The sequence below is a fragment of the Rhinoraja longicauda genome, chromosome 18 (assembly GCF_053455715.1).
Source record: "Rhinoraja longicauda isolate Sanriku21f chromosome 18, sRhiLon1.1, whole genome shotgun sequence".
Lineage (NCBI taxonomy): Eukaryota > Metazoa > Chordata > Chondrichthyes > Rajiformes > Arhynchobatidae > Rhinoraja > Rhinoraja longicauda.
Genome location: NC_135970.1, coordinates 5,361,365 through 5,384,199, shown reverse-complemented (window position 1 = coordinate 5,384,199; position 22,835 = coordinate 5,361,365). Strand labels below are relative to the sequence as shown.

General features: G+C 44.8%; 1 protein-coding gene across 1 annotated transcript in view; it reads left to right on the top strand.

Moving 5' to 3' along the window:
- The window catches only part of LOC144602453 (mucin-6-like), a 170,386-nt gene that overhangs the window by 90,647 nt on the left and 56,904 nt on the right, over window positions 1–22,835 (top strand). Inside the window, exons 21-23 of the mRNA XM_078415600.1 lie at window positions 4,927–5,065; window positions 9,643–9,747; window positions 11,124–11,196. Coding sequence (XP_078271726.1) covers window positions 4,927–5,065; window positions 9,643–9,747; window positions 11,124–11,196 — 317 coding nt within the window. The remainder of the gene's footprint in view (window positions 1–4,926; window positions 5,066–9,642; window positions 9,748–11,123; window positions 11,197–22,835) is intronic.

The window sequence follows — 22,835 nt, the reverse complement described above, 5'->3', positions numbered from 1 at the left end:
ATGCTGTATCTCCTTATCGATCCATCTGTTCACTGGTTCTTTCCCAACAACAATGTGGGAGTACCTTCACCAGGAGGTTTAGAAGATTGAGTTTTTGACTGAGTTTTTTGAAGAGGTAACAAAGAAGACTGATGGCCATGACTTTATGGACTTTACGGGCTTTAGCAAAGCCTTTGATAAGGTTCCGCATGCTGGGCTGCTCTGGAAGATGATATTGCATTGGATCCTGGAAGTGCTACCTAACTGGCTATCTGTCTAACTGGATACAGAATTGGCTCATGGTAAGAAGCAGAGGCTGCTGATGGAAGGCAGGCTGTTTTTTGGACCGGAGGCCTGTGAAGGTGGTGTGCCTCAGGAATCAGTGCTGGACCCATTGCTGGGGGAGGGGTTGACAAATTGTGAATATGAAGATGAGGTAAAAAAAGGGAATACAGGAGATATTGCAAAAGACTCTCGGAAGAATGGGAACAGAAGTTCTAGAGGGGAAAAGAAATTAAGGGCAGGGCCAATTGGGACCGATGTGAGAGGGGAGGTGAATACAGAAGTTAAAGTGTTGTACTTAAAAATAAAGTGGATGAGCTTGAGGCTCAGTTAGTCATGGGCAAGTATGATGTTGTAGGGATCACTGAGACATGGCTACAAGAGGACCAGGGCTGGGAACTGAATATTCAGGGGTACACAACGTATAGAAAAGACAGACAGGTGGGCAGAGGGGGTGGGGTTGCTCTGATGGTAAGGAATGATATTCATTCCCTTGCAAGGGGTGACATAGAATCAGGAGATGTTGAATCAGTATGGATAGAAATGAGAAATTGTAAGGGTAAAAAGACCCTAATGGGAGTTATCTATAGGCCCCCAAACAGTAGCCTCGACATAGGGTGCAAGTTGAATCAGGAGATAAAATTGGCGTGTCAAAAATGTAATGCTACGGTGGTTATGGGAGATTTCAACATGCAGGTAGACTGGGAAAATCAGGTTGGAAATGGACCCCAGGAAAGAGAGTTTGTAGAATGCCTTCGAGATGGATTCTTAGAACAGCTTGTACTGGAGCCTACCAGGGAGAAGGCAATTCTGGATTTAGTGTTGTGTAATGATCCTGATCTGATAAGGGGACGAGAGGTAAAAGAGCCATTAGGAGGCAGTGATCACAACATGATAAGTTTTACTCTGCAAATGGAAAGGCAGAAGGGAAAATCGGAAGTGTCGGTATTACAGTATAGCAAAGGGGATTACAGAGGCATGAGGCAGGAGCTGGCCAAAATTGACTGGAAGGAGGCCCTAGCAGGGAAGACGGTAGAACAGCAATGGCAGGTATTCCTGGGAATAATGCAGAGGTTGCAGGATCAATTTATTCCAAAGAGGCGGAAAGACTCTAAGGGGAGTAAGAGACACCTGTGGCTGACAAGGGAAGTCAGGGACAGCATAAAAATTAAGGAGAGGAAGTATAACATAGCAAAGAAGAGTGGGAAGACAGAGGATTGGGACTCTTAAAGAGCAACAAAAGTTAACTAAAAAGGCAATACGGGGAGAAAAGATGAGGTACGAGGGTAAACTAGCCAATAATATAAAGGAGGATAGCAAAAGTTTTTTTAGGTACGTGAAGAGGAAAAAAATAGTCAAGGCAAATGTGGGTCCCTTGAAGACAGAAACAGGGGAATTTATTATGGGGAACAAAGAAATGGCAGACGAGTTAAACCGTTACTTTGGATCTGTCTTCACTGAGGAAGATACACACAATCTCCCAAATGTTCTAGGGGCCGGAGAACCTAGGGTGATGGAGGAACTGAAGGAAATCCACATTAGGCAGGAAATGGTTTTGGGTAGACTGATGGGACTGAAGGCTGATAAATCCCCAGGGCCTGATGGTCTGCATCCCAGGGTACTTAAGGAGGTGGCTCTAGAAATAGTGGAAGCATTGGAGATCATTTTTCAATGTTCTATAGATTCAGGATCAGTTCCGGTGGATTGGAGGATAGCAAATGTTACCCCACTTTTTAAGAAAGGAGGGAGAGAGAAAACAAGTAATTATAGACCAGTTAGTCTGACATCAGTGGTGGGGAAGATGCTGGAGTCAATTATAAAAGACGAAATTGCTGAGCATTTGGATAGCAGTAACGGGATCATTCCGAGTCAGCATGGATTTACGAAGGGGAAATCATGCTTGACAAATCTACTGGAATTTTTTGAGGATGTAACTAGGAAAATTGACAGGGGAGAGTCAGTGGATGTGGTGTACCTCGACTTTCAGAAAGCCTTCGACAAGGTCCCACATAGGAGATTAGTGGGCAAAATTAGGGCACATGGTATTGGGGGTAGGGTACTGACATGGATAGAAAATTGGTTGACAGACAGAAAGCAAAGAGTGGGGATAAATGGGTCCCTTTCGGAATGGGAGGCAGTGACCAGTGGGGTACCGCAAGGTTCGGTGCTGGGACCCCAGCTATTTACGATATACATTAATGACTTAGACGAAGGGATTAAAAGTACCATTAGCAAATTTGCAGATGATACTAAGCTGGGGGGTAGTGTGAATTGTGAGGAAGATGCAATAAGGCTGCAGGGTGACTTGGACAGGTTGTGTGAGTGGGCGGATACATGGCAGATGCAGTTTAATGTAGATAAGTGTGAGGTTATTCACTTTGGAAGTAAGAATAGAAAGGCAGATTATTATCTGAATGGTGTCAAGTTAGGAGGAGGGGGAGTTCAACGAGATCTGGGTGTCCTAGTGCATCAGTCAATGAAAGGAAGCATGCAGGTACAGCAGGCAGTGAAGAAAGCCAATGGAATGTTGGCCTTCGTAACAAGAGGAGTTGAGTATAGGAGCAAAGAGGTCCTTCTACAGTTGTACCGGGCCCTGGTGAGACCGCACCTGGAGTACTGTGTGCAGTTTTGGTCTCCAAATTTGAGGAAGGATATTCTTGCTATGGAGGGCGTGCAGCGTAGGTTCACTAGGTTAATTCCCGGAATGGCGGGACTGTCGTATGTTGAAAGGCTGGAGCGATTGGGCTTGTATACACTGGAATTTAGAAGGATGACGGGGAATCTTATTGAAACATATAAGATAATTAGGGGATTGGACACATTAGAGGCAGGAAACATGTTCCCAATGTTGGGGGAGTCCAGAACAAGGGGCCACAGTTTAAGAATAAGGGGTAGGCCATTTAGAACGGAGGTGAGGAAGAACTTTTTCAGTCAGAGAGTGGTGAAGGTGTGGAATTCTCTGCCTCAGAAGGCAGTGGAGGCCAGTTCGTTGGATGCTTTCAAGAGGGAGCTGGATAGAGCTCTTAAGGATAGCGGAGTGAGTGGGTATGGGGAGAAGGCAGGAACGGGGTACTGATTGAGAGTGATCAGCCATGATCGCATTGAATGGTGGTGCTGGCTCGAAGGGCTGAATGGCCTACTCCTGCACCTATTGTCTATTGTCTATTGTTATCTACATCGACAATTTCGATGAGAATATACACCGATCAGTCAAAACATTATGACCACTGACAGGCGAAGTGAATAACATTTATTATCTTGTTACAATGGCACCTGTCAAGGGGTGGGATATATTAGGCAGCAAGTGAGCAGTCAGTTCCTGAAGTTGATGTGTTGGATGCAGGAGAAATGGGCAGGAGTAAAGACCTGAGTGACTTTGACAAGGGCCAAATTGTTATGGCCAGATGACTGGGTCAGAGCATCTCTGAACGACATGGCTTGTGGGGTGCTCCCGGTCAGCTGTGGTGAGTACCTACCAACAGTGGTCCAAGGAGGGTCAAACCACACTGGGTGTTGGGTGCCCAAGGCTCATCGATGCGCGAGGGCAACAAAGGCTATCCCGTCTGGTCTAAACCGACAGAAGGTCTACTATGGCACGTCCAAGAAACTTTTAATGGTGGTTACGGGAGGAATGTGTCACAATACACAGTGCATCACACCCTGCTGCATATGGGGCTGCACATGGAGGACCAACAGCATATTAGGCAGGTGGTCATAATGTTTTGGCTGATCGGCGTATGAGGCATGATTAGTGAGTTTGCGGATGACACTTAAATAACTGGTATCGTAGACAGTGAAGATGGTTATCAAGAATTCTAATGTCATCTTGATTAGCTGAGTATGTGCACCGAGGAATGGTGAATGTGTGAGGTGTTGTGTTTTGAGAAGTCAAACCAGGGCAGGACCTTCACAGTGAAAGCTAAGGCCTTGGAGACAAGGCGTTGCTGAGGCTGTATTTGAGTAATGTGTTCAGTTTTAGTCATCTTGCTGCCAGAAAGAAGCTGGAAAGAACGCAAAGGAGTTTCGCAAGGATATGGCCAGGACTCAAAGGGCCGGAGCTTGAGGGAGAGATTGCAAAAGATAAGACTTTATTCCTTGGAGTTCAGGAGGCTAAGCAGAGACCTGATAGAGGCGTGTAAAATCATGATGGGAATAGATAATGTGAATTTTCCACAGCGCTGGGGAATCAACAACTAGAGAGCATAGTTTTCAAGTGAGGGGAAAGATTAAATAGGAACCTGAGGGATAGCTTTTTCACACAGAGGTGGATATATTGGCCAAGCTGCCCGATGAAATAGTTGAGGCAGGTACAATAACAACATTTAAACGACTTTGGACAGATACATGGAAGGGCAATATCAGCCAGATGCATCGATAAGGTATCTTGGTCAGCATGGTTGGGCCAAGGGGCAGTTTCAAATGTTGTTTCACTCTGTGATGGTTCACCACCTTCTTCTCAAGGGCCCAGATCCTGTAAATGAATAAAAAAGGATGAGGGAGGAGATTGGAGAGGGATGTGAGAATTTATGAAGACATTTTTTGCAGACTCTGCTGGTCATATGCTGTTCCACATCAGTACAAACTAGGCAAGAGCATCACTGTCAATAGGGTGTGGAAGGTGTGCAGTGCGGTTTGCTCGGCTCACTCTGTTCCTTTTGTCCTCAGCTTGTGCTCAGTTGGCCGCTGGAATTGCACCAGTGAGCCATGTACAGGGACCTGCTCGGTCAGCGGAGGCTCATTCATCACTTCCTTCGATCTGAAGACATACAGGTTCCATGGCGTCTGCAAGTATCTGCTGGTCAAAGTAAGAGCACAGTCTCCCAAGGTTCCTACTCAGTGACAATTACTTTATTGTAGAAACATAGAACTGCAGATGCTGATTTATACCAAAGATAGACACAAAGTTGCTGGAGTAACTCAGCAGTCAAGCAGCCTATCTGGAGAAAAAGGGTAGGTGACGTTTAGGGTTGGGACCCTTCTTCAGACTGAAAGTAGGGGGTGGTGAAGAGCTGGAAGTGAGAAAAGACCAGGACCAATCAGGGCAGGCCACAAATGATCTCAGGCAGGCCAAAAGTCTGAAGAAAGGCCTCGACCCGAAACGTCACCAATTCCTTTACTCCAGAGATACTGCCTGACCCTATTCCAGCTTTTTGTGTCTATCTTCAGGCAAGGCAGTGTCTGGCAAGCCCATTGTGGGCTGGGGAAGAGGAAAACAATGCAGAGAACTGTGGAACTAGTAAAACGCTTAGGGTGGAGGAAAGGGACAGGGGAGGAAGGGGGAGGAGAGGGGAGTAAGTAGAGGTTCGTTAAAATTAGAGAATTCACTGTTCATACCGCTGGGATGTAAGCTCCCCAAGCGAAATATGAAATGCTGTTCTTCCAATTTGCATGTGCCTCATCTTGGCAATGGGGGAGGCTCAGGACAGTAAGGTCAGTGTGGGAATGGGAAGGGCAGTTGAAATGGTTGGCAACTGGGAGATCACGTAGGCCTAGGCAAAGTGAGTGTTCAGCAAAACGGTCGCCGAGTCTACATTTGGTCTCGCAGATATCTCAAGATACCCACATCGGGAACACAATATATAGTAGATGAGGTTAGAGGAGGTACGTGTGAATCTTTGTCTCCACTGCTAGAGTGAGGACACATGCAAATATCCGGTGATCTTGATATGTCCTGCTGAGACCAAGCACAGACTTTGCGACCGTTTGGCTGAACACTTGCATTCAGTCCGCCAAGACCTACCGGATCTCCTAGTCACTAACCATTTTAACTCCCCTTCCCATTTCCATGCTGACCTGTCCTGGACCTCTTCCATTGCCAGAGTAAGGCCACACACAAACTGTAGGAACAGCACCTCATATTCCACTTGGGTAGCTTACAACCCAAACGATTGAAAATTGAATTTTCCAATTTTAAATAACACACATAACAGCCTCCTTCCCTCTGCCCTTTCTCCCCCAAGAATTCCCCCCCCCCTTCTTTTCCCCCCTCCCCTCTCCCTCCTTACAGTGAAGCCTGGCAAACCTTGCACCTGTTCCCCCCTTCCACCTCCACTTGTATAATTTACAATGGATACAGAATTTGCATACATGGTATAATCTAGCATCTTCATAAATTCATGTTGTCGGTGCAGAATTACGCCATTCGGCCCATCGTCTACTCCACCATTCAATCATGGCTGATCTATCTTTCCATCCCAATTCCAATCTCCTGCCTTCTACCCATAACCCTTAACACCCTTGCTAATCAAGAACCTATCAATCTCCACCTTAAAAATATCAATTGATGGCCTCCACATCCTTCTGTGGCAATGAATTCCACAGATTCACCACCATCTGAGTAAAGAAATTCCTCCTCATCTTTCTAAAAGTGCGTCCTTTTACTCTAAGGCTATGACCTCTGGTCTCAGACTATCCCACTAGTGGAATCATCTTTTCCACATCCACTCTATCCAGGCCTTTCACTATTGGTAAGTTTCAATGAGGTCCCCCCTCAACCTTCTAAACTCTAGTGAGTACAGGCCCAGTGCCGTCAAACGCTCATCATATGTTAACCCAATCATTCTTGTTAACCTCCTCTGGACCCTCGCCACCGACAGCACATCCATCATCAGATATGGAGCCCAAAACTGCTCACAATACTCCAAATGCCATCTGACCAGTGTCTTATAAAGCCTCGGCATTACGTCCCTGTTTTTGTATTGTAGCCCTCTTGCAATAAATGCTGGCATTGCGTTTGCCTTCTTTACTACCTATTCAACTGCAAATTAACTTTTTGTGAATCCTAAACAAGCCCTCCCATGTCCCTTTGCACATCTGATTTCTGAATTCTCTCCCCATTTAGAAAATAGTCTACGCCTTTATTCCTACGACCAACATGCATGACTCCGCACTTTGCTCCGCAGTATTCCATGTGCCACTACTCAGCCCACTCTTACAACCTGTCCAAGTCGTTTTGCAGAGTCCCTGCTTTCTCTACACTACCTGCCCCTCATCTAAGTCATTGATATACAACGTGAAGAGTAGCGACCACAGCACTGACCCCTACGGAACACCACTAGTCACTGGCAGCCAACCAGAAAAAGCCCCCTTTATTCCCACTATTTGCCTTTGCCAAGCAGCCAACCTGCTATCCATGTTACTATCTGCCCTCTGATACCATAGGCTCTCATCTTCTTTAACAGCCTCACATGCGGCACCTTATCAAAGGCCTGAAAATTCAGGTCAACACCATCCACTTACTCTCCTTTGTCTGTCCTGCTCTTAACGTCCTCAAAGAATCCTAACAAGTTTGTCAGGCAAGCTCTCCCTTTCACAAAACCATGCTGACTTCAGCCTATTTTATCACACCCTTCTAAGTACTCAGAAACCTCATCCTTTATAATGGACTTTAAAATCTTACCTACCACTGAAGTCAGACTAACCAACCTATAGTCTCCACTATTCTGCATCGCTCCCTTTATGAACAACGGAGTAATGTTTGTAATTTTTCCATCATCTGGAACCCCTCCTGACTCTCGTGATTCTTGAAAGATCACAACTAATGCCTCCACAATCTCTGAAGCCACTACTTTCAGAACCCTGGGGTGCAGTCCATCTGGTCCAGGTGACTTATCCACCTTCAGACCTTTCAGCCTCTCAAGTACCTTAGTAATAGCCACTCCACTAACTTCCACCCCTCTGACTCTCTTGAATTTCGGGCACGTCGCTCATGTTTTCCGCTGTGAAAACTGTTGCAAAACAGTTATTCAATTCCTCTGCCATTTCTTTATTCTCCACTATCACTTCGCCAGCATTCTTTTCCAGTGGTCCAATTTCCACTCTTCCTCTTTCTTACTCTTTATATATCAGAAGACATTTTTGCTATCCTCTTTTATATTATCGGCTAGCTTACTTTCAAATTTCATCTTTTCTTCCCGTATTGCCTTTTTAGTTGCCTTCTGTTGTTTTTTTAAAAACCTCCCAACCTTCTGGCTTTCCACTAATGTTTGCAGTGCCATATGACCTTTCTTTCTTCAGTTCCTTGTTATTACACCATTCATGAAATCTCTGCACCCTTTCCAGAGCCTCCACATGCTTCATGTGCTTTTCTACATTCTATGCTAACACATGGTAAAAGAAGAGTCCGATGACTGAGTTGTAGGAAGAGTTTGGGCTGACTGGGAGGTTTTTCTTTGGCAAATCGAGGGGGATCTTATAGAGATGTATAAAATCATGAGAGTCTTAGATCAGATGAGACTCTGAGGGGCAACTTTTTCACACAGAGGGTGGTACGAATATGGTACGAAGATGGAATGAGCTGCCAGAGGAAGTGGTTGAACCTGACACAATCACAACATTTAAAGACATTTGAACAAGTGTATGAATGCGAACAGTTCATCAGGATATGAGTAAATGGGACCAGAATAGATGGATACGTTGTACGGCTGGGGTGTGTTGGGTCGAAGACCTAGTTCCAGCATGTGTAACTCTATAAATGTGACTCCTAGACCATACAGCATGAAAATAAACTCTTTAATCTTCTAGTATATGCCATTTCTATTCTGGGAAAAAGCTTCTGACTCTACCCTATCTATGCCTCTCATAATTTTACCTACTTCTATCAGACCTCTGTTCAGCTTCTTTAATGCTCCAAGGAAAACAATCCAAACTCACCCAACCTCTCCTGAAAGCAAAAATACTCTAATCCAGCTGTATCCTGCTAAAAAAAACCCACACAAAGTATTTTTAAGGCAGATAGATAGATTATTAATTAGTACAGGTGTCAGAGGTTATGGGGAGAAGGCAGGAGAATGGGGCTAGGAGGGAGAATTAGATCAGCCACAATTTAATGGCAGAGTGGACTTGATGGGCCGAATGGCCTAATTCTACTCCTATTCCTTATGACCTTATGACAAAGTGCTGAAGTAACTCAACGGATCAGGCAGCATCTCTGGCCAACATGGATAAGTGATGTTTTGGGTCGGGATCCTTATTCAGACCTGCTAAACATCTGTGTTCTCTCAAAATCCTCCACATCTTTCCTGTAGTGGGGTGTTTAAAACTGCATACAATATTCCAAATGCAGCCTAACTAAATTTTTGTAAAGCTGCAACATAACCTCTTGACTCTAATACACAGTGCTCCAACCAATGATGCTAAACAAACTATATGCCTCCTTAACCACTCTATCTACTTGTACTGCTACTTTCAGGGACTTGGACCCTAAAATCCCTCCAGACATTAATGCTGTTAAGTATCCTGCCATTAACATATGACCTTGATATTTGTTATTTGAAATTCTCAGCATCAAACCTTACCAGCTCTTACAACTGATGATTTTCACACTTTACATTCCAATAAAACAAATGTTGTGTTTTTGACTTTTCAATATCTATATTACAGAGTCCAAAGATTCCAGAAAATGGATATATAACAGCAGCCTTTCAACAGTGCGGTAAAAAACAATCAGAAACCTGCTTGACGACCGTAACCTACACCAATGACCAGGTAATTAGCATCCTTCAGAGGGCAAATGATTATGCTGTGACCAACTGAGTGTCCCACCTAGGGAAGGCATTTGGCTCAGTGGTAGAGTTGCTACATTACAGCGCCAGAGACCCAGGTTCGATCCTGACTACGGGTGCTGTCTGTACGGAGTTTGAATGTTCTTCCTCTGACAGTGTGGGTTTTCTCTGAGATCTTCGGTTTCCCCCCACACTCAAAAGACGTACAGGTTTGTAGGTTAATTGGCTTGGATAAATGTAAATTGTCCCTTGTGTGTGCAGAATAGTGTTAGTGTGCGAGAATCGCTAGTCGGTGCAAACTCAGTGAGACTTGGTGGGCCGAAGGGCCTGTTTCCCCGCTGTATCTCTAAACTAAACTAAACAAACCTGATCTAATTGATAGAGTTGCACAGCACAGAAACAGGCCCTTCAGCCCATAACATCCTTGCTGACCTGTTCGCCCACCTACACTATTCCCAATTGCCTTCATGAGGTCTGTGTTCAATGTGATTATATCTGACTCCAACAGTAAGTTCCAGATATTAGACCTCTATGTGAAAAACATATTCCTGAAATCCTCTTTGGAGCTTCCTCCACGCACCTTAAACCTATTATTTGTTGTTGTTGATACCCTATCTCGTAGGAAAATGATTTTGACTCTAAGCTATCTATGCTTCTCATAATTTCAAGCATCTCAACCCTCAGCCTCCTTTACCCTGCCTATCCATGAGAAAGAATTCTATCCTCGTTTTTTGAGATCCTGTGTCTTTAGACAGCAGTATCAGACATCTCTGTAACAAATTCATCAGGAAGGCTGGCTCCATCCTGGGGGCGGAGTTGGATTCATGGGACGTGGTCTTGGAGGGGAGGATGCTCCTTAAACTGTGGAGCATCTTGGACAATACAGCTCACCCCCTCCATTCCCCAACCCGAGGAGTACCTTCCAGCAATAGACTGGTTCCACCAAGATGCAGGACAGAACCACCACAGGAGATCCTTCTTCCCTGTGGCTATCAAACTTTACAACAAGTCCCCCTTCTATTGTGGGATAGACTGAGACTGACTCCCCTCCTCTCCAATCTTTGCACATCCCCCCTGCCTTCCCACTCGTCACTTTAATTTCATGTTTCATGTATTTTGTGTATTTTGTGTTTATGACTGTTGGCAGATCAATTTCCCTCCTGGGATAAATAAAGTTCTATCGTATCGCATTGACTTGCTTTATCAATGGACCAACTTCAGCCAATCTGATCTGCTGAATTGACGAAGCATGTGCCTTAATTTTTCTCCTCCAATGTACATTAAAATTTAAACAAGATCTTACTTGATTAATTTAACACTACCTTCAATGGAGTTACGGTGCTTTTCGTTTATTTTCAGTTCAATATCGAAATTTCAACGCAGGATATGATTGCAGTTAATAATGAGATCAAGAAGTTACCCTTCAAAACAGGTAAAGAAGGAATAACACTGACCATTCACTCCAACACAGCACTGACCATCGTTACCCAATGGCCTAATGTGTCGAAGGCCAATTAATTGCTCAGTAAGAAAAGACACAAAGAAAAACTTGACCGATGTCACTGAGTTGGATGACCAGTTATTCTGTACGAGGACGGCTGGTTAAGGATTAACTGCAGTTGAAGTGTTGCCGGCAATCAGGGTTCAATCCTGGCTTTAGGTTCTGTGCATGGTTTATGTTTGCTCTGTGTGACCATGTGAGCTTCTCCTGGTTGCTCTCTGTAACTTGCCCATAGAGTGGGTGGGTATAGGGAGAATGGGGGGAGTTGCTGGCCGTGTGAAACAATAGGTTACTGGAAAGTGAGAACAGGACTGGTGTAGGAGCTGGCCTTGACTCGATAGGCCAAGCGACCTACTACGTTGTGAGAAAGTTGATGGGAACAAGCTCCCTGTTCATTGTCACCAAGGAGTACAATCCACAAGACAATTTCTCAGTATCAGTCTAGCTTTGCTGAGACAGAGCACTGGTGTGGGCTGAGAGGTACCGTGGGCGTCTTCTCTGGGTTAGGCCACATAGAATGTGTGAACCTGATTGGTTGTGGTAAATAAAATTTAATTCACAAAATTAAATATTTATCACTTGGTCAAACTAAGTGGGATGGTACAGTTGCAATATGATTTCCTGACTTTTACACTTGGCATTCTGACCGATGAAGGCAAACATACCATCCGCCTTCCTCACCACTCTATCTACTTGCCACTTTAAGGGACTTGCACCCCATTGCACTTCAATGCGCAGGAGAGTCATAGAAACATAGACATAGAAACATAGAAAATAGGTGCAGGAGTAGGCCATTCGGCCCTTCGAGCCTGCACCGCCATTCAATATGATCATGGCTGATCATCCAGCTCAGTAACCTGTACCTGCCTTCTCTCCATACCCCCTGATCCCTTTAGCAAAAATGGCCAAATCTAACTCCCTCTTAAATATAGCCAATGAACTGGCCTCAACTACCTTCTGTGGCAGAGAATTCCACAGACTCACCACTCTCTGTGTGAAGAAATGTTTTCTCATCTCGGTCCTAAAAGACTTCCCCTTATCCTTAAGCTGTGACCCCTGGTTCTGGACTCCCCCAACATCGGGAACAATCTTCCCGCATCTAGCCTCTCCAACCCCTTAAGAATTTTATATGTTTCTATAAGATCCCCCCTCAGTCTTCTAAATTCCAGCGAGTACAAGCCTAGTCTATCCAGTCTTTCTTCATATGAAAGTCCCGCCATCCCAGGGATCAATCTAGTGAACCTTCTCTGTACTCCCTCTAAGGCGAGAACGTCTTTCCTCAGTTTAGGAGACCAAAACTGCACACAATACTCCAGGTGCGGTCTCACCAAGGCCCTGTACAACTGCAGTAGAACCTCCCTGCTCCTAAACTCAAATCCTCTTGCTATGAATGCCAACATACCATTCGCTTTCTTCACTGCCTGCTGCACCTGCACGCTTGCTTTCAATGACTGGCACTTCTGCCGAGTCCTGCCACTTATGGTATAATCTTCTATTACATTTGATCTCCCAAATGGAAACACATTGCATTTGTTTGCACAAAACCATATCTGCCCTTTACCTTCCCATATTTCCAACTGATCTCCCCCCTGCTGAATCCTTTGACAACTTTCCCCACTATTCACAGCTCTATCAATTCTTCTAACATCTGCAAATTTATTAATCAGCCCACCCTCATTTTAAGTCCAGCACTGATTCCTGAAGAACATCACTCGCCACAGAGCACGACATGATGCAGCACTCCCCCACCACTGTCCTCTATCTTCTCTGGCCAATCCAGTTTTGAATTCAATATATCAGGTCGCTGTGAATCCCATGTGACTCAATCTCCTGTAAAGCCTAACATGAAGGACCTTGTTGAATGCTTTATGAAAATCCATGTATACAACATTCACTGACTTAATCTCATCAATCAACTCCTCCAAAAACTCCATCAACTTTGTAAGATGAGACATCCCTTGCACAAAGCTATGTTGAAGTTCCTAATAAGTCCTTTTTTTCTAGATATGAATGTTCTATCCCTAAGATTCTTCTCCAATAATTTCTAGACCACTGATGTAAGGCTTACTGGCTTATAATTTCACAGATTATCCCTATTGCCTATCCTTAACAAAGGAACAATATTGGCTACTCTCCAGTCCTCCGAGATCCCATCTGCCGAGAGACAGGATGCAAAGATCTTCGTCAAGGCCTCAGCAATGTCCTTCTTGCCACTTTCAATAACTTGACATAAATCCCATCAGGCCCTGAGGACATCCATCTTAATATTTAGAAGACCCACCACCTCCTCTTTCTTGGTATCAACATACCCAAGAATATCAGCATTCCTCCCCCTGATCTCATGACCTTCCATTCCCTTTCCTTGGTGAATACCAATGCAAAGTACTAATTTAGTACCTGGCTCACTTCCTCTGACTCCAGGCATAAGTTCCCTGCAATGATCTTAAGTGGTCCTACCTTCTCACCAGTTATCTCATTGGCCTTAATGCCTTGGGATTCTCTTTAATCCTTACTCAGTGAGGACATTTCAGTGCCCCCTTTTGACATTCTTAATTCCTTGTTTAAGTACTTTCCTGCTTCCTTTATATTCCTCAACACCCTAGATAGACACAAAATGCTGGAGTAACTCAGTGGGACAGGCAGCATCTCTGGAGAGAAGGAATGGGTGATGTTTCGGGCCGAGACCCTTCTTCAATCAGACATATCAAATGCGTACTTGCCCATTAACACCCACTCCCAATCTACTCTTCCCAGCTCCTGCCTAGCGCCATAGTTATATAACATGGAAATACACATTTTGGTCTGACTTGCTCACGTCAATCAAGTTACCTACATATGTTTAGGAAAGAATTGCAAATGCTCATTTAAATCGAAGGTAGACAAAAAATGCTGGAGTAACTCAGCGGGACAGGCAGCATGTTTGGAGAGAAGGAATAGGTGACGTTTCCGGTTGAGACCCTTCTTCAGACCGACATAGGTTACCTACATAAGCTAGTCCCATGTTCCTGTGTTTGGCTGATATCCCTTTGAACCGTTTCTATCTAAGTAGCTGCCCAAATGGCAGCTGATTCCATATACCCACTTATTCAAGTCTCCTTTAAATCTTTCCCCTCTCACCTTAAACCGATGCATTCCAGTTTTAGACTCAACTACCCTGTGACCATTTGACTTATCTATGCCCTTCATGATTTTATAAACCTCTTTAATATCATCCCTCAGCCTCCTATGCTCCAGGGAAAATAGTCCCACCCTATCCAGACTCGACTTATACCTCAAGCCCTACAATCTGGTGAGTCTGAAGAAGGGTCTCAACCTGAAACGTCGCCCATTCCTTTTCTCCAGAGATGCTGCCTGACCCGCTGAGTTACTCCAGCATTTTGTGTCTACCAGTCTGGTGACATCCTTACAGTCATCAAGTCATACAGCATTACAACTTGCCCATGCCGACCAACATGCCCCATCCACACTAGTCCCACCTGCCTGCATTTGGCCCCATATCGCTCTAAACCTATCCTATCTATGTACCTGTCTAAATGTTTCTTAAATGTTGTGATAGTCCCTGCCTCAACTTCCTACTGCGGCAGCTCATTCAATACACCCACCACCATTTGTTTGAAAAAGTTACTCCTCGGGTTCCTATTAAATCATTCCCCCCTCACCTTAAACCTATGACCTCTAGTTCTTGATTTCCAAACTCTGAGTAAAAGACTCTGTGCATTAACCCTACCTGTTCCTCTCATGATCCTATACACCTCTATAAGATTACCCCTGAACCTCCTCGACTCCAAGAAAAAAAGTCCTAGCCTGCTCAACCTCTCTTTATAGCTCACACCTTCTAGTTCTGACAACGAGGATGTCAAGTCAAAGTCAAATTTATTATCAATTTCCAGTTAGTTTACACAGACAGAAAATCGAAATACCGTTTCCCACAATCCCGAGGAATAAAGTGCATTAAATTAAGTGCTGTGCCTTTTTAATTTTAACTTAATTTAATGCACTTTATTCCTCGGGATTGTGGGAAACGGTATTTCGATTTTCTGTCTGTGTAAACTAACTGGAAATTGACAATAAATTTGACTTTGACTTTGACTTGACATCCTCGTAAATCTCTGCACCCTGTTCAGCTTAAGAACATCTTTCTTACTGCAGGGTGACCAAAGCTGATCACAATACTCTAAATGTGGCCTCACCAATATCTTGTACAACAGTAACATGACCTCCCACCTTCTATACTCAATACTGGTACTGATGAAGGCCAATGTGACAAAAGCCTTCTTGACCACCCTATTTACCTGTGACGCCACATCCTTGTGAATCTTTTCTGCTCGCCTTCCAGCTTCAGGTTAAATCCTGTTTATTAGTATTCTGGTGAGATTTTAAATGAATAGTTCTTGTCTGTATTTACAATGCTGAAATATGTGAATGCTTGGAAACTCAGCGAAGTACAGTCTTGAGGATAATTCACTTTACAGAAGAGGAGGTGTTGTAGTTCTTAAAATGTATTAAGATAGATAAATCCTGGAGACCTAGGATATCGTGGGAACCTAGGGAAGAATTTGCAGCCTACTGGCAGAAATATCTGTATCATCAATACCTGCAGCTGAGGTACTGGAGGGTGGCTATTGCTGTGCCTCTATTTAAGAAAAGCTGCAAGGAAAAGCCTAGGAACTATAGACCGATGAGCCTAACATCAGTAGTGGGTAAGTTATTTGTGAGGAATCTAAGAAACGGGATCTATCAGGATTTGGAAAGACAAGGATTGATAAGGGAGAGTCAGGTAGTTTTGTGCGCGGGAAGTTGTGTCTAATCAATCTGATTGAGTTTTTTGAAGAGGTAACCAAGAAGATTGAAGACAGAGTGCTGTAAATGTGATCTCCAAGGACTTTAGCAATGTGTTTGACAAGGTACCACATGGTGGTCTGGTCTGGAAAGTTAGATCAAATGGGATCTAGGACAAACTGACCAATTTGACACAATGTTGGTTTAAAAGTAGGAAACAGAAGATGGTGTAAGAAGGTGGTTTCTGAAACTAGAGGCATATGACAGGTGTACCTCAGGAATCAGTGGTGTTTGTTATTTATATTACCGTTGGTTGCCGACAGGTGGCATTGTTAGTATGTTTGCAGATGACACTAAAATCCGTGGTATAGCAGACAGTGAAGATGGTTGTCTAAGATAACAACAGAATCATCATCAACCGAGACAATTAATGGCAGATATAGATATAAATATAGATATAGATATAGAATGGCAGATATAGATTAATACAGATAAATGGGAATTGTTGCAATTTGGTAAGACAGACCAGAGCAGGATGTATACAGCAAGTGGTAGGGCCTGGGAAATGTAGAACAGAGACCCAGGGGTGCAATTATATATTCTCATGAAGACGGTGACACAAGTGCACAGGTTGTTGGAGAAGGCATCTAGCACTTGCCAGCATCGGTCAGGGTACTATTTCCAGAGGTTGGGTTATCATGTTGCAGCAGTACAAGTCATTGGCGAGGCCACATTTGGAGCACTGTGTGCAGTTCTGGTTGCCCTGCTATAGGAGGCAGAGGGTAGTCGTGGAAGGGTATTTTTTTGACTAGTAGTCTATAATCAGTGGTATACTATTGTGGATCAGTGCTGAAACCTTTTAGATTTGTATAAAGTATTTATATATGACTTAGATGAGAATGTAGAGGGTTTCAATAGACAATAGGTGCAGGAGTAGGCCATTCGGCCCTTCGAGCCAGTACTACCATTCAATGTGATCATGGCTGATCATTCTCAATCAGTACCCCGTTCCTGCCATCTCCCCATACCCCCTGACTCCATTATCCTTAAGAGCTCTATCTAGCTCTCTCTTGAAAGCATTCAGAGAATTGGCCTCCACTGCCTTCTGAGGCAGAGAATTCCACAGATTTACAACTCTCTGACTGAAAAGGTTTTTCCTCATCTCCGTTCTAAATTGCCTACCCCTTATTCTTAAACTGTGGCCTCTGGTTCTGGACTCCCCCAACATTGGGAACATGTTTCCTGCCTCTAACGTGTCCAACCCGTTAATAATCTTATATGTTTCAATAAGATCCCCTCTCATCCTTCTAAATTCCAGTGTATACAAGCCTAGTCGCTCCAGTCTTTCAACATACGACAGTCCCTCCATTCCGGGATTTAACCTAGTAAACCTATGCTGCACGCCCTCAATAGCAAGAATATCCTTCCTCAAATTTGGAGACTAAAACTGCACACAGTACTCCAGGTGCGGTCTCACTAGGGCCCTGTACAACTGCAGAAGGACCTCTTTGCTCCTATACTCAACTCCTCTTGTTATGAAGGCCAACATTCCATTGGCTTTCTTCACTGCCTGCTGTACCTGCATGCTTCCTTTCAGTGACTGATGCACTAAGACACCCAGATCTCGTCGTACGTCCCTTTTTCCTAACTTGACACCATTCAGATAATAATCTGCCTTCCTATTCTTACCACCAAAGTGGATAACCTCACACTTATCCACATTAAACTGCATCTGCCATGCATCCGCCCACTCACACAACCTGTCCAAGTAACCCTGCAACCTCATAACATCTTCCTCACAGTTCACACTGCCACCCAGCTTTGTGTCATCTGCAAATTTGCTAATGTTACTTTTAATCCCTTCATCCAAGTCATTAATGTATATTGTAAATAGCTGCGGTCCCAGCACCAAGCCTTGCGGTACCCCACAAGTCACTACCTGCAATTCTGAAAGTCAAAGTACACTACATCCACCGGCTCTCCCCTGTCCATTTTCCTAGTTACATCCTCAAAAAATTCCAGAAGATTAGTCAAGCATGATTTCCCCTTTGTAAATCCATGCTGACTCGGAACGATCCTGTTACTGCTATCCAAATGCTCTGTAATTTCGCCTTTTATAATTGACTCCAGCATCTTCCCCACCACTGATGTCAGACTAACTGGTCTATAATTTCCTGTTTTTTCTCTCCCTCCTTTCTTAAAAAGTGGGATAATATTAGCTACCCTCCAATCCTCAGGAACTGATCCTGAATCTATAGAACATTGGAAAATGATCATCAATGCGTCCATGATTTCTAGAGCCACCTCCTTAAGTACCCTAGGATGCAGACTATCAGGCCCTGGGGATTTATCAGCCTTCAGTCCCATCAGTCTACCCAACACCATTTCCTGCCTAATGTGGATTTCCTTCAGTTCCTCCGTCACCCTAGGACCTCTGGCCACTAGAACATCTGGGAGATTGTTTGCATCTTCCTTAGTGAAAACAGATCCAAAGTACCGGTTCAACTCGTCTGCCATTTCCTTGTTCCTCGTAATAAATTCCCTAGCTTCTGTCTTCAAGGGACCCACATTTGCCTTAACTATTTTTTTCCTCTTCACATACCTAAAAAAGCTTTTACTATCCTCCTTTATATTATTGGCCAGCTTACCTTCGTACCTCATCTTTTCTCCTCGTTTTGCCTTTTTAGTTATCTTCTGTTGCTCTTTAAAAGAGTCCCAATCCTCTGGCTTCCCGCTCTTCTTTGCTATGTTATACTTATTCTCTTTTATTTTTATGCTGTCCTTGACTTCCCTTGTCAGCCCTGGGTGCTCCTCCACTTTGGGATGAATTGATCCTGCAACTTCTGCATTATTCCCAGGAATACCTGCCATTGCTGTTCCACCGTCTTCCCTGCTAAGGTCTCCTTCCAGTCAAATCTGGCCAGCTCCTGCCTCATGCCTCTGTAATCCCCTTTGCTATACTGTAATACTGACACTTCCGATTTTCCCTTCTCCCTCTCAATTTGTAGATTAAAACTTATCATATTATGATTTCGATTTCGATTTAGAGATACAGCGCGGAAACAGGCCCTTCGGCTCACCGAGTCCGCGCCGCCAAGCGATCCCCGCACATTAACACTATCTTACACACACTAGGGACAATTTTTTTTACATTTACCCAGTCAATTAACCTACATACCTGTACGTCTTTGGAGTGTGGGAGGAAACGGAAGATCTCGGAGAAAACCAACGCAGGTCACGGGGAGAACGTACAAACTCCGTACAGACAGGCATCAGGATCGAACCTGAGTCTTCGGCGCTGCATTCGATGTAAGGCAGCACCTCTACCGCTGTGCCATCATGCCGCCCCTAATGGCTCTTTTACCTTGAGTTCCCTTATCAAATCAGGTTCATTACACAACACTAAATCCAGAATTGTCTTCTCCCTGGTAGGCTCCAGTACAACCTGTTCTAAGGATCCATCTCGGAGGCACTCCACAAACTCCCTTTCCTGGGGTCCATTACCAACCTGATTTTCCCAGTCTACCTGCATGTTGAAATCTCCCATAACCACCGTAGCATTACATTTTCGACATGCCAATTTTAGCTCTGGATTCAACTTGCACCCTATGTCGAGGCTACTGTTTGGGGGCCTGTAGATAATTCCCATTAGGGTCTTTTTACCCTTACAATTCCTCATTTCTATCCATACTGATTCTACATCTCCTGATTCTATGTCACCCCTTGCAATGGAGTGAATATCATTCCTTACCAACAGAGCAATCCCATCCCCTCTGCCCACCTGTCTGTCTTTTCGATAGGTCATATACCCCTGAATATTCAGTTACCAACCCTGGTCCTCTTGTAGCCATGTCTCTGTAATTCCCACAACATCATACTTGCCAATGTCTAACTGAGCCTCAAGCTCATCCACTTTATTTTTTATACTTCGCGCATTTAAATACAACACTTTAACTTCGGTATTCACCTCCCCTCTCACACCGGTCACCATTGGCTCCGACCTTACTCTCTTATCCCATCTAGAACTTTCCTTCCCATTTATTCGAGAGTCCTTTGCAATTTCTCCTGTATTCGCTTCCTGTATTAACTCCATCTTCATATTCCCAGTTTGTCAACCCCTCCCCCCCACTACTTAGTTTAAACCCACACGTGTAACACTAGCAAACCTACCTGCCAGAATGTTGGTCCCCCTGCTGTTACAGTGTAACCCGTCCCTTTTGTACAGGTCATCCCTACCCCAGAAGAGATCCCAGTGGTCTAGAAATCTAAATCCCTGCTCCCTGCACCAGCCCCTCAGCCATACATTCATATCCCCGATCTCTCTGTTCCTGCCCTCACCGGCACGAGGTACAGGTAATAGTCCAGAGATAACCACCCTCGACTTCCTACTTCTCAGTCTTCTTCGCAACTCTCTAAACTCACATTGCAGTACCTCCTTCCTCTTCCTCCCGACGTCGTTTGTGCCCACGTGCACAACTACTTCCGGTTGATCGCCTTCCCTCGCTAGGATGTTCTGAAGCCGCCCCGTGATGTCTTGAACCCTGGCACCAGGGAGGCAACAGACATCCTCAAGTCCCGCCTGCCGCCACAGAATCTACTGTCCGTACCTCGGACAATGGAGTCACCCACTACTATGGCTCTTCCCGACTTTGGTCTCCCAGGTCGAGTCTCCTTGCCTGGATTAGAGCCACCGACCTGTCCGCCGCTCGGACTGGGAGCGTCTTTCTGCCCCGACAGCTCCCAAGAGGGTGATTTCATTAATACGTCTGCAAATGTACTAAATTGTTGGAGTCATTGATAGCGCAGAAGGTCATCTAAGGTTGCAATCGGGACATGGGCCTGCTGGAAAGTTGGGTCGTGATGGTTGATGGAATTTAATCCAAATAAGTGAGAGGTAATGCTATTTAGGATGTCAAATTGAGATAGGATAATGGAGTAAATGGCAGCAGTCTTAGCAGTATTGATGTACAGAAGGCACCTTGGTGAGTCAAGGTGATGCATTTCTCATCTGCACACCAAATATTTCTCATCCAGACACCATATTTTTAGTGCATTCCTCTCTGTCTCTAACAAGCGAAAACCCAACAGCCAGTAGCCCACCCCGCATTCAAACTCCCCATTCATTGACTCATATCATATCATATCATATCATATATATACAGCCGGAAACAGGCCTTTTCGGCCCTCCAAGTCCGTGCCGCCCAGCGATCCCCGCACATTAACACTATCCTACACCCACTAGGGACAATTTTTACATTTACCCAGCCAATTAACCTACATACCTGTACGTCTTTGGAGTGTGGGAGGAAACCGAAGATCTCGGAGGAAAACCCACGCAGGTCACGGGGAGAACGTACAAACTCCTTACAGTGCAGCACCCGTAGTCAGGATCGAACCTGAGTCTCCGGCGCTGCATTCGCTGTAAAGCAGCAACTCTACCGCTGCGCTACCGTGCCGCCCATGACTGAATATATCCACTACTATGAAGTCTGAAGGAGGGTCTTGATCCGAAACGTCACCCATTCGTTCTGTACAGAGATGCTGCCTGTTCCCGCTGAGTCACTCCAGCATTTTGTGTCCATCTTCTATTCTTATAGGGCCACTATCGGTGACACCTTGGGTTTTCTGTGTCCCTATTCTTACATTCGCTCCCTGAAGCCTTCTGACCCTTCAGAGGGTGCACGCCCCACCCAGTGGGCAGACATCTTGCCTGTGGGCCAGAAGACTCGCCCTGGAGGTGAATGGTCAACCGGAGTGTGAAGGTCTTCCCAGAGGCTTCACTCCTCACTGGTTTAGGGCCCTTCCCAGTGCTACTTCAGCCTGTAGTTCCCGTTACTCCAACAGGCACTGTTGTCCCAGAATACTGCCTTTTGCATAAGGAATAGGAGTAGAATTAGGCCATTCGGCCTTCAAGTCTATTCCGCCATTCAATCATGGCTGATCTGTATCTTCCTCCTATCCCCATTCTCCTGCCTTTCCCCCATAACCTCTGACACCTGTTATGTGTCCACCACCAACACCAAAAGGCAGTTGCTGACGCCAAACATTACATCACCATTCAGCACAAGAAGTAATCCTGACTCTGGCTGGGCTGTCGACCTCCACGTTTCGGTTGGAGGACCTCATCATGTCCTGGCTCGGTGAACAGACTGACAGAGTATGAAAATGACCACATCTCACAGAACCTCATGCAACAGATCAAAATGGCTCACCTTGCATACATAACCTTTCATTTAATAAATGTCACAATTAATCCTCATACACTGTTTAATCTGCCTTTTGATACGGAATATTGTGTTACTGCAAGATTTCCATTATATCTGTACCTCATTGTGCTTATGCATGTGACAATAAACTCGAACTTGACCTGATTTACCCTCAAGTTGTTGAGGCATGGAGTAGATGAGAGTAAATCATAATCTATTCATTATTCTTTTGCTTTCTCTGCATCTTTCTTAGTCTCTCCACTCCCCTCCTTCCCTTATTCATATTCCTCTCTCTCTCTCTCTCTCTCTCTCTCTCTCTCTCTCTCTCTCTCTCCTTCTCTCTCTCTCTCTCTCTCTCTCTCTTCCTCTCCTCTCTCTTCTCTCTCTCTCTCTCTCTCTCTCATCTCTCTCTCTCTCTCTCTCTCTCTCTCTCTCTCTTCCTCTCTCTCTCTCTCTCTCTCCTTCTCTCTCTCTCTCTCTCTCTCTCTCTCTCTCTCTCTCTCTCTCTCTCTCTCTCTCTCCCCTCTCTCTCCTCTCCTCTCTCTCCCTCCGTCTCCCTCCCTCCCTCTCTCTCCCTCTCTCTCT